Source organism: Hippocampus bargibanti, linkage group LG13 (assembly GCF_051943395.1).
Source record: "Hippocampus bargibanti isolate YZ-2025 linkage group LG13, ASM5194339v1, whole genome shotgun sequence".
NCBI lineage: Eukaryota > Metazoa > Chordata > Actinopteri > Syngnathiformes > Syngnathidae > Hippocampus > Hippocampus bargibanti.
Window position 1 is genome coordinate 8,426,880 of NC_142746.1, and position 13,136 is coordinate 8,440,015.

A 13,136-nucleotide genomic window follows, 5' to 3' on the forward strand; every position below is an offset into this window, starting at 1 on the left:
AAACAATTGAAAGATTTACATGAAACACTGAAGGCAGCATTTAAAATATATTTATAAGTGTATTAAATAATTTATCAAAAAATGTTCCAAGATGGCATCCAAGTTTTTTTTCTCAACTTGATGTTTAAAAAATGTTTTTTTAATTTTTAATTTTTTTTATTTTTTTATTTTTTTACTTGTCGTGATTGTGCTTTGCTCTAATTTCCGGCCAACTGAAAACTAACAGTCAGGAAACCACATCAACACCTGCACTGTGTCAAAGTCACGGAAAATCGGCGTCACATCCCGTTTCTGATGCACGTTTCAAAACCAAGCTGGACTGATCATTTTTGTCTCTAACATCCCCTGCTTCCCTTACAGGAGAGGACAGAGGACGCGTGAAGCATGAAAGGCTGGAGTTGAGGCTGGATTGACCCCTTCCCCTTCCTTCTCCTCTTCCTCATTTCCCACCCCTGCGTTCCACTTCGCTCAGCAACCACCCTCGACTCCCTGTCCCACTTCCGCCGTGCTCCTATCTGCCTGGCGCCCCCTCCTTTCACCCCCCCCCCCCGTGCAGCCCACCCTGACGTCCATCCATCAGCCGAGCCCGATGTACTCCCCCGAGCAGGAGAACATCTGCACGACTTCCATCAAAGTGCCAGTCAAGTACGGAGAGCTCATTGTGCTCGGGTAAGCAGCTCCTGATTCCGCTTCAATTAAATTTGTTTTCTGAAAGCCTTCTAGAACATCAGAAATATTTGGGCCGAAATCAGGGGCACTTTAAATGGTGGCCGAGGCAAGCTGACCAGTATTTTATAATCATAATCCATTTCATTTTACGTGTTGGAATGCGTTATTCAAAGATGGTGTGCACAGCCTTTTTTTGGACAGGTTATGGTTAGGTCACGTGATAATAATACATTTCATTTATAAGCGCCTTTCGAAACTCTCAAGGTCACTTTACAGTCACAGGTTAAGTTACGCATTAATGTGGTCCAAAGTGTTTTCTTTCATTTACAAAGTGAGGACTTTTCCTGATCATTTAGTGTAATATCACTGTGGTGTAATTGTGGAAAACACAAATCCATTCATTTATTTATTTGTTTGTTTATTTATTTATTTATTTGTTTATTTATTTACTTATTTATTTATCCACCCACCCACCTATTCATTATTTATGTTATTTTTAAATCAGAACCTTTCAATTCCCAATGCATTTCAGGATTCTACATCATATTTATAAAGTTACATTGAATTTGCATTAGGTTGCCCTTGGAAAACGCTCTTAGGAGCCAGAAATAAAAGATTCAATAACATCAAAACATTCAATAACATTTGGATTTTCATCATTTTTATTACAAAGCCCGATCAAGCAACCCTGGGTTAAGTAAGTATTTTTACATGACTAGAACAGTTCAGATCATGGACTAATATTTGGGTTCGGGGACACATTATGAACTCCCCGTATAGGCAAATGTTAATTCGTCACCATGCAACATGTTGTGTTCCAAAGAGGCAAAAAAAAAAACACACCGGTCGTCATTAGCAACCATATGTTTCAACACCACACAGGAAGTCAGCACAGATGGAACAAGTCCTTCAGGATCCTCCAAGAGAAGCCACCCCGGACGACGGCATGTCAGGAAGCATCCTCATTTTTTATTTTTTTTCATACGAAAACACGTCAAAAAACTCACTCACTCCCAAACACTGTCTCATCGCCATGGTAACAGGGCAGAGCCACTCACCCGGTTTACGGCGCTGAGCTTTGTAGGCGGTTGGAGCTCACCTTCCCGTGGGTCATGCTAGCAAGCACAATCAAAACAATGGTTATGAGTTCAAAGGTTAAGAATGTCTCCATATGGAGTGCCGCCACGAGCAATGTGTGTACTTTTAACAAGCTGCAAAATAGTCTTACAAGTGTTTTATGGTAAATTATTCAACTTTTCCAACGCGGGTTTACCGGTTTTTCCCACATACCATAGCTACAGTACGTCATACATATTAGGCTCTCCATTTAAAAGGCCGGTATATAGCAACTGTCTGGAAAAATGTATTCTGATGTGAGTCTGGATGCAATTACGCTGCTAATACGGAGTCATGCATACAGAGCGCATCACAAGCCATCAGAAGCCATGCTTGCTTAGTAAAACACGCGTGTCGAGATGTCACTTCTTGATGTCTTAATGTGGTTCTCCTTTTGAACTCCAACTCATGTGCGTACTTGTTTTACTCTCGCTGCGAGGAGTAGACGGGTGGAGTTGACCTTTTTTCTCACCATTTCATAACTTTACAGTAGGAGTATATTGACAACGGTCCAAAGAAATGGACTGAAGCCCAATGTGAATAAATACAATATGTGACTCACAAGGAGGTACGGATCTTGGGCCTTAAGGTAAAATGAGATGGCCCGGTAGTCAAGTGGTTAGCACACCGGCTTCACAGTGCAGAGGTCGCCGGTTTGTGTCCCGGTCCGGCCTCCCTGTGTGGAGTTTGCATGTTCTCCCCGGACCCGCGTGGGTTTTCTCTGGTTCCTCCGGTTTCCTCCCAAAAACATGCATGGCAGGCAGATTGAAGACTCCAAATTGTCCCTAGGTGTCAGTGTGAGAGTGTCCTTGTGTGCCCTGCGATTGGCTGGCAACCAATTCAGGGTGTCCCCCGCCTTGTGCCCGAAGACAGCTGGGATTGGCTGCAGCACCCCCCGCGACCCCAATGAGGAATAAGCGGTACGGAAAATGGATGGATGGATGGTAAAATGAGATTCGAGCATTATAAATAGGTTGCAATGGAGACGGAGAAATTAGAAGGGTTACAGAAAAGCACGGCTGTGGACACCCTGCAAACGGTTATTGTCTCAAACAACTGTGTTGAATGTTGAGGAAATATCTCTGAACATTATCTGTAGAGAAAAATGGTGGTACTTGTACTTTCAGTACCCCAACTTAACTCATTCGCTGCCATTCCCAAATTTATTCGGGAATTGAAAATGATGACGTGGATCGCCATTCCTGAATGTGTTCGGGTTTTTTCTTGCAGTGAGTACCGATAAAACGCTGGTCAGACCTCTTACAAAAACCCTGGCACTGGAGTGGACACATTTTCGCACATTATCTGACAGTGTATGAGTGAAATATTTTAATGTGATAAGCCGTCACCAGGTGAAGTTTGACTTTCTTTTTCATTAAAGATGAGTGTCAGAGGGACAGACAGGCACAGGAAAAAAACTGTCAAAACACACAAATGCAAAATGAGAACACTCTCAAAAATCTGCTTTAGACCAACATTGGCATTCCGTCGCTCACACGAAGACGAACTGGGCAGCCCTTGATGTCATTTACTTGGCCACACCCCTTAAGGGAGCACGAAAATAGGCTGATGAAAATACTATAGTGCGTGCGTAGAGCTATCACACTATCAGAGTGAATGAAATGAATCAACTAAATTAATTTTTTCATAATTAACAATATGAAATATAATATAAGCAAATGCTCAAGAAAACAAATTGATAATGGTTGCATATTTTCCGGAAATTATTTGGGTCACATTTGAGGTCCCACTGTCTTTCATTCTGATTTTTTTTTTGTTACATGCAACGCTACAACTCTTTTTGATTTGTTGAAAACGGTTGGCCTGGCCCAGAACCAAAAAAGAAAGCAGTCGAAAGAAGAAAAAAAAGAAAAACACAGCAAAGTAAAGTGAAAAAGCTTTGAGAGGTTAAAGAAGGAGAGCCAGTCGCCTTTGACTGCTTTTTCTGCTCAGGAAAATTTCCACGCTAAGCTGTCGGTTTCGAGCACACAAAGTTTGAGTCGACTGTGAAATCAAGCCAGCCAGCAAAGTGCGTACATGTGTGTTGTTAAATAACACACGCGTTGTCATGTCAGAGAGCGACCAATCTGATAAGGAGCTTCGCGGACGTACAGGAAGTGTACTATGTCGCTGTTGCCGTGAAGGTGCGTGCACTTATGTTGCGTGCTGAAAAGGATGAGGAGGGTGTGGTGAACTTTGTTTTTGTTTTGTTTGTTTTTTTTTCTCTCCCACTTCGAGCTGAGCATGTGGACTTAAAGGACAACCGACGTCTCCGGACAAGTTGTGTCCATAATTTGTAAAATGGCTTCAAATGACTTCTACTGAGCGTATTTTACAAAGATCCTACCGCATATAGCTATATTTTACGTTTTAAGACTCGCGATGAATATTCCAGAAGTCTTGTTTTTGAGTTGGTGACGAGTCCTCACCCTACATCACTGAAGGAACGCCCCTGACCGAAAAAAGGACACATTGTAGCAGTCCTTCCATCACGTCAATGCATTTTGCTGTCCTTTGGTCTGAAAACGTCATGTAGGACCAAAAAAAGGCAGAAGCGGGCGAGAAAACTCCATGTAAGGAATTAATCAACCTGTGGAAACGGGCTGATTAATTCCTTACATGGCTTTGTCACCATTTTCTGCCTTTTTTGGGTGCGACATTTCCCACCACTGATTCCTCAAAATGACAGGGAATAAATTATTTAATCAATTGCAAACATGTACTCTTTCTTCTTCAGAACTATTTGAATCATATTCATAACTGGATGAGTAACAAGAAAGCATATTCTCCTAATCTGAAGCCATTGTTTTGATTCTCGAGCAAGGCAAGACGTCTTGCCCTGACACCACAAACATGGGGGCGGGACCTTCTGAAACTGGCCACTTCCGGTTTCAAATTGAAGTACTTTTTAGACACTTTAAGTAATTTTTATTGGTGTTTTGCATTTGACTAAAAATACCATACATTGTGTTTTGGGTATTTTAGATGCTATTAAACGTTTTTCTGATGTCAGTTAGGAAACAAAAAAGTGTTGTCGGTTGTCCTTTAAGTCAAAACAAATCTCGGAGAAGCCATGTAAAGGGATGATTCAGTCATTTGAGCGCACACACTTCAAAAGCGCCACTCGCTGTGCTTTTTTCACCCCAGACTGTGTGGTTTTCTGTTAGGTTGATGTAAAAAAAAGCATACTTTCATATAGGCACACCTAAATGTGGCTCAGGGGACACACTGGGTGACTTGTTATGGGGAAAGTCTGCATCTTAACTTCTTCCAGTGAGCATTTCTTTCGCAAAATTGCAAACACTTCACTATTTGTCATTCATCCAGCAACTACTGTTTAAAAAAATCAATATTAAATAAACAGTATAAATAAAAAGCTCACCGAAGCGCAATATAATAACTATGCGCATGATGATGCAAAACCAGCAGTTAACTTGCCAGAGGGGTGCCGATAAAGTGCTGGTTAGAACTCTGGCAATATTTTTTCCCTTCCACGAGGGGGCAGTGTCCGATTAAAACTTCGTTTTCTTTCCTGGTTCGCGCATTGTCTGGAGTTCACTTGATAAAAATATCAGCAAGTACAATAGATGGTGGACAAACATCTACTTTATTCTAATGAGGCAGAGAAAGCACTTCTCGTCTCAGTGGGACGAAGACATGAGCACAAGAGCACAAAGAACAAAGAGAAAGCAAGAGAGAGAGCTCCCGCTCTGACAAGTTTTTAAACGTACAGAGTGGCGATCTGTTGTCCAATCAGTTGCGAACAAGTCGACCTTTCCCGTCCAATCGGTTACGAGCAACTCAGTGTTGGGCGGGTCTTAGATTGAAGTTGGAGCCGCTGCTTTTTTCCTCCAACGGCTATTGAACTAATAAGACTGATAGTTTTATTTAACTAAATTAGACTGAAATTAAACGTGCACAATTCATAATATATACTAAGCTAAACATGAAAAAACATATGTTTACTAATATAAACATGAAATAACGTAATATGTTTACTCATGTGCATAAACACTCTATCATTCCCTCCTGTTGTACATTTAAACATCAGTTCATACATTTCCAAAAGATTTCATGCATGCACGTCATACTAATTGCACAGGGAACCATTCTAATCTCATCTATCCAACGTCTAATATTATTTAACTTACCATGGAGAAGGCGAAAAACCTCTATCACAATTTTGCTGCTGTGATATATAACCTCTCCATTTTTTGGGGGTTTTTAATGAGGAAAACTCCTTCTCGGCTCTCCGTTTTCTTTTTTTGCTTTTGTTCTTTGGAGCAACCACTCTCTGGCCATGGTGTACTATCCCTAGCTACAACACTGGGTCCCCTTCACGCATTTGTTGATACAAAACCTTTGCGTAATTCACCTGAGAATTAGTTATCATATTCATTAGCATTGTTCTTAAGCATGGAATAATACAACCAATGACTAAGAAAATAAGTACAATCATAATTGCGAATGGGATAAACAGTCTGAGCAAAGTCTTATACCAAGAGCCCCCAAAGAGCCCGTCAAAGATCCACGGGTGATCAGGCCGGTGATCTTTGGCCATGGCATCTCTGAGATCCCTGACAACAGACAGAGCATCAGTCATGTTTATGGAATTCGCTTCTTCGGGTATGTACGTACAACAAGTATCACCCACCATAGCACAGACGCCCCCTTGTGGCGCGGTCAAAAGGTCCAAAACCATTCTATTTTGCAGCACCATTTGTCTAATTGCTGCAATTTCAGTGTTTTGCATTTCATCTACTTCCAAACTGGCGTTTACAAACACTTGAAACCTGTAGTCAATTGTTTCAATTCGTAGCATGTTTTTAGCTACTCCAATTTGTGGAAAAAGAGCTAACATTACCTTACTTCCCGTGCTATGGTGTTTGAATTGTTCTGGAACATCAGTTCCCCAGATCGAATCGTGGGGCTTAAACGACACTCTTCTTTTCACATGATGGTGTGCTGGACGACTGGTAATGATGAAAGTATTGTCAGTCACAGTAACAGGTGCGCACATACCGTAGGCTTTCGGAGGAATAAAAGAATATACTTTCCAACCACATAACCACCAAAGATGTGAAGATACAGGTAAAATGGTGACATTGGTGTTTAACGGTAGCACGTATAAACATCTATTCTCATCTATAAAACCTAGATTTTGACCTGTACCGTACATTGCAACGCATACTGGTAATCGCAATCCGCTCTCGGTCATAACCTGATTTTCAGTTTCCAAAATGGTATCCAAACTTGGAACAATCTCTCCTCTCGAAGCATTGCGAAGAACTGGAAAATGTTGATCAGGTTTATGCGAAGATATTAACATATACGCAGCTCGAGCCATTTTATCTCCAAATACCTTTGAATGCACTCTTTGTTGCGTTACAGAATGTGGCATAAAAGAACAAACAAAGCAATTACTTTTCCTATTTTGTTTAGCAATTAATGTAGCATAACGATACCACGTGTTTGATAATAACGGATTCCAGTCATGTTTTTCTCCTGCAAATGGTTGATATAATGCGTCCATGACATCTGAATTTTGGGCTTTTTTGTCAGGTGTTTCCATCCAGGCTGTCGGTTTGATGTGTGGTTTGCGCTGGAAAGGCGATGTCACGACTGGTGTTGTCAAAGATGACAACATGCATATAGTTACAGGAAAACCAGTGTGATGTTCACGAAAATCAGGACAGAGTCTCAAGTCCATGCATCCCGCAACCTTGTGGGTTACGATAACGAGTTGGATATCTGTCATTGTGCCAGTTCCAGTTCCTAACCAGTTCCCTTGAGTTATCTTTCTGACAATTCGTTTTGCTTCTTGGGCACAGCTATTTTGAACCCATTTTGTTTTGGGCTCAGAATGGACCACAACTGAGTCCCAACCAGTGGTCCAAGTCTTCCCTGACTTGATACGAGCGTACCAAGAACCATGAGGGTAATCACTTCCCGTTTGTCGTGCTTCGTTCCTGAGGATGTTAAGAGGAAATGAGATGATTCCTGCATCTTGTAGTGGCAAGCAGGCTACAGGATGTGCCATGCTAGGGCACTTTTCTGTCATCGTTGGTTGCAATGGTGGAGTTTGGCAGGCTGATGGAATGGGAGGCTTTACGTGCGTCATCTGGATTGCCTCCACTAATTCATACAGCAAGATGATGTGGACCAAACCCATGGCTATTGAGTGGTTTGGCTCCGTCTCTCTTCCACCTGCTCCGGATCTGGTTGGTGAACGATTTTGCAGTGGCTTTGATGCACCCAGGTGGACCTCTCGGCGATTTTGATGGCAGTTGGCGTGGTTATCAGCACGGTGAATGGCCCCTCCGACTTTGGTGCAGACCTTGATCAGCGCCTTCGGGGAGCCCAGCAGCCTCTCTGTTCCTGCAAAGGGAACACAGGACTGCGGCAGTACATGTGCTGTGGACCTCTTTGTTGTTGTACAACATTTCACACAACCATTTTGCCAACAAAGCGCCTGGATCTGAATTATTCTTTTAGAATAAAATGCAACTGGTCTCAGCTTTTGTCCATGCTTTTGTAACAGGACTGAAGTCATGTATTTGTCTTTGCAGTCAACTGTTTGAACAAAAGGTTTGTCATAGTCAGGTAAAGCTAAGACGCTAGTGTTTGCTATCAAATTTTTTAATTCTGTAAATGCTTTACTGCCCTCTTCGGTCCACTGAATAGAGTCTTTCAGTGCCATTTCGTCTTGGTATATAAGTGTCAATAATGGTTGGGTAACTTGTGCATAATGCGGAATCCAAGTTCTGCAATAATTGCACAGTCCCAAAAACGTCATCATCTGTTTTTTCGTCTTAGGTCGAGGAACCTGCAAAATTGTCTGTTTTCTCTTAGTTGTCAACTCTCTTCCCTTTCTTGACAAAAGATGTCCTAAGAAAACTACTTCTTGTTGACAGAACTGCAATTTATCCAAAGAAGCTTTGTTACCTGTATTCGCTAAATATTGGAACAAAGCTATTGATACAGTCTTGTTCTCATCTTCAGTCGGTGAAGCAATTAAGATGTCGTCAACATACAAAAGAATCTGAGAAGATTCAGGATGTTTAAAATCAGCAATACACGAAGACATTTCCTGTGAAAAAATTGTAGGACTATCTGTAAACCCTTGTGGTAATCTTGTATATGTATATTTTTTCCCATTAAATGTAAATCCGAACCAATGACGTGAATTTTTGTGTAACGGAATGGAGAAAAAGGCATTGCTCAAATCAATCACTGTAAACCATTTTTTGTCAGGTTTTAAACTGTTCAATAATGTGTGCGGGTCTGGCACACACGGAGCACGTGATTGTATGGATTTATTTACCTGTCGTAAATCATGCACCATTCTCCAAACTCCAGATTCCACTTTTTTAACAGGAAATATCGGTGTATTACATTCACAAGTTGGGTCTTCAATCAAAATACCAGCTTTCACCATATCCCGTATTACAGGGGTGATGCCAATAATAGCGTCCTGTTTTAATGGATATTGTTTAAGTCTTGGTCGATAAGTCGTTTTAGGCAATACTTCAACTGGTTTCGCTGTTTTAAGTAAGCCCACATCAGTTTTTCCCGATGACCAAAGGGTGGCAGGGACGTCTGGAAAGTCCTCCGCCCCTAAAGTGGCCATCAGTCATAATTCTAGTGAATCGACCTTTACTGGGTCCCCCATAGCGTCAACTACGAAGGACTCCAGAAAATTCACTTTTTTGGGTTTATACCCTTCTTCTGTTGGTATTAAAGCTATTTGCAATTTTTGTAACAGGTCTCTCCCCAACAAATTTATAGGACACTCTCCACTCAAGACCATAGTGACCTTGTATGGACTTAGTCCCTCATCTAAAATTTTTATTGGTTTGGAAATCGGTAACAATGTCACTTTCCCATCTGCAGATACCACAGAAATTTGTTGTCGACTCGGAGTGACACCTGGAATGGTGTCTCTTAACACTGATCTGCATGCACCACTATCGCAAAGAAATTTGACATCCTTTTTCCCGATTTTTAGCCAATAATAAGGTTTTTCGTTTTCCGGTAAGGTTAAGGCAAACACATTAGTCAAATCCAAGATTTCAACTGGTTTTATTGATTCCCATTCCTCACTGTTGTGACTGTTGTCATCAGTGTTGAAATGGGGTTCCTCGCGTCAATCTGAATGTTTTGTTTTATGTCCTTCACCATATCGCGTATTATATGGTGGAGGTCTGTAAGATTTCCCATGTTTCCTTTTCGGTATAGGTTTCTTTTTGCAGTGGCGAGCCATATGCCCTACACTGCCACAACTGTAGCATCGATCATTGTGCGGCATCCGTCTCTTCATCCGATCCTGGTATAACACGTTCTCCATTATGTTACCCATGGTAGATGCCATCACATGTTCCATCGGCGAATCTGCACCATTTCCCCACTTTTTTCTCACCACTTCTTGGGCGTGTATTGCCCATTCCATGAGATCAACCAACCTTCCAGTCCGGTGTTGGACATAATGTTTGCGAATGAAATCTCCAATTTCCGGCGTCAAATTCTGCAAAAATGTTTGCTTGAATTGGTTGACATATATAGAATTCTCATCAGCAGATTCAGGAATACAGCAGTGGTTTCGAAAAACATTTTCCAAGCGTCCCCGAAAAATGTTAATATCTTCCCCACGTAACTGTCTACAATTCTGAATCAAGCCAAAGTTTGGTGTTTTCTTCCATAATGTTCGGATGTTTTCACAAACCAATCTTCGTTGGGTTGACGCTTCCTCGTACGTCATATTTGTTCCCATCGATGTTTTCCCAGTGAAGTCACCTTTCACCCGATTCCAATGGTGTCCCAAGCATCTCCTGAAAACCTTAAGTGTTTCTTGTCCATTCAACTGATAAGAAGCACATAATTCCTCAAAATTCTCAGTCCAACTTTCTGCATTTTCAACAACATCACCTAGTCCTTTACACGCCTCTGCGACATCACTGTCGCCCCATGGCCGATAAACCAAGATAGTTTGATCATGTATGCTTGAAGAATTAGGATTTGCTACCTGAATGAGTGGCAAAGCGTCACAGTCGCTTCCATTATTCATTTCAATTCCATTCAACTCTTCAAACGGATACAATTGTCCAGAACAATTTGCTTTGCTCCTCGTACGCGAAGAGACACAATCAGCGGCAATCTGATTTGCCATCTCAGGTTGTAATCCTCGTATTCCTCCAGTAGGGGTCATAAACGCTCCATTCTGCTGGTCTGCCCAACAGACATTTGGAGTCATCACCTGGGGGGCCCACCCAGGGGGGCCCACCCGCCCCACAGGGGTTGAACAAATGGCGTCCTCCCCCTTCTTCAGCTCCGCGGAGGATGGGTAGAAGGAGTGGTAGGAGGGGGGTTGTCGTGGCGCCTGCTCGGGGCAGCCCCCCGCCTCTCCCCCTCGCCTCCCGTGGGGGAGCCCTGGGGATTGAAACAATGGCTGCTCTCCATTTTCCACCAACTTTTCATTGGGACGTGCAACAGACGAAGCCACAGTTTCATCGTCAGAGCTCACTTTGGAAGACATTGCAACTATCGCTTTCTCCTCTTTTTTCATCCGTTTGGCTTCCATTTCTCTCTCTCTGATTTTTGCTTGCGCAATCCAAGCTTCGCAGGCAATTATCTCGGCACGTATCTTTCCAAGAGATTTTTTCATCGCGGATGCTTCCTGAAGTTTCAATCGAAACAAAACTTCCTTCAGAGGCTGTAGTTGCAAAGAACCAGAGAACGTACTACAGTCCATCCACTTCTTGCAATAAAGTTCGCTACCTGGGAACTTTTTGGACATAAACTCTACGTCCCTATGAATTGGGGTCTTTTTAGAAAAAATAGCACCCATTTTCACGATTGCAACAACAAATTCCTTCTTCAGCTATCACAAGAAAGGAAGCACACCTCGCGATGTTGATTCAAACCCAAGAACAAAGGGCGTGATTCGCGCCAATCCTCAGCCAGGATGCGCGTTCACGCACACACACAAGGAATGCTCTTACGCACACACACACACACACCAACGGCTCAAATGACTTCGCCCCCACCCTTTTTTTCTCTCCGAGACAAAGAACTTTCTCTGTGCCACGATGCTAGCATAGACAAACCAAGTTAAGAATGTATTTTTGATCTTATTTCTTTCCTCTCGACTCAGTACAATAGCAGCTGCCCTAAAACACTTCCGCTCTTCAGAATAAAAGCGGTCCACCACACAAACTGAATCCCAGCTATCACCACCTTGTGAACAATATTCTTTCGCTGGAAAACTTCCGATTCACATTTCGGCGTGTGGATATTGCGTGCACCTTAATATGCACTCCTCCACCGGCACACGTATTCTCATTTGGCCACCTTGCCTAACGAAAATCGCTTCACACCGGTCCGTACGTGAGTCAAGTGGAAAAGAGACTCTCTGGCCAGGAGGTCTCACAATGCATTCAAACAATGGCTGCTAGCTAGCGCGCTACTTACTTAGTGAACTTTTGAATGCTGCCGTGTAGTCCTTCAGCCAGAACGCGAGGAGCACAACTGCCACCAGAAAGTTGTGATTCTTTCCGTCTCTCGCGTGGAGGATTTTCCGCGAACAGGCTTTAGTGAAGAACGAAAAAAAAAAACTTCGTTTCTACCGTAGGTCGTCCCAATCAAAGCGCAGATTTGACGCGCATCTCAATGCGGGTCCCCCGTCAAAAAATCATAAAACGGGTCAATCACCAGGAGCTTCTTTAGCTCCCGTCTCGCTTTGACTGGTCACCCAATGTGGTCCTCGAGCAAAGATTGATTTGACTTAGCACGGGTTTTTCGGCACCAATTAATGTCCGATTAAAACTTCGTTTTCTTTCCTGGTTCGCGCATTGTCTGGAGTTCACTTGATAAAAATATCAGCAAGTACAATAGATGGTGGACAAACATCTACTTTATTCTAATGAGACAGAGAAAGCACTTCTCGTCTCGGTGGGACGAAGACATGAGCACAAGAGCACAAAGAACAAAGAGAAAGCAAGAGAGAGAGCTCCCGCTCTGACAAGTTTTTAAACGTACAGAGTGGCGATCTGTTGTCCAATCAGTTGCGAACAAGTCGACCTTTCCCGTCCAATCGGTTACGAGCAACTCAGTGTTGGGCGGGTCTTAGATTGAAGTTGGAGCCGCTGCTTTTTTCCTTCCACGGCTATTGAACTAATAAGACTGATAGTTTTATTTAACTAAATTAGACTGAAATTAAACGTGCACAATTCATAATATATACTAAGCTAAACATGAAAAAACATATGTTTACTAATATAAACATGAAATAACGTAATATGTTTACTAATGTGCATAAACACTCTATCAGGCAGCATTTCCATTTTGTCCATGTT

General features: G+C 42.4%; 1 protein-coding gene across 1 annotated transcript in view; it reads left to right on the plus strand.

Moving 5' to 3' along the window:
- Positions 1 to 13,136, plus strand: part of peli1b (pellino E3 ubiquitin protein ligase 1b) — a 37,052-nt gene that overhangs the window by 13,907 nt on the left and 10,009 nt on the right. The window contains exon 2 of the mRNA XM_089012220.1: positions 361 to 669. Coding sequence (XP_088868346.1) covers positions 590 to 669 — 80 coding nt within the window. The 5' untranslated portion in view covers positions 361 to 589. The remainder of the gene's footprint in view (positions 1 to 360; positions 670 to 13,136) is intronic.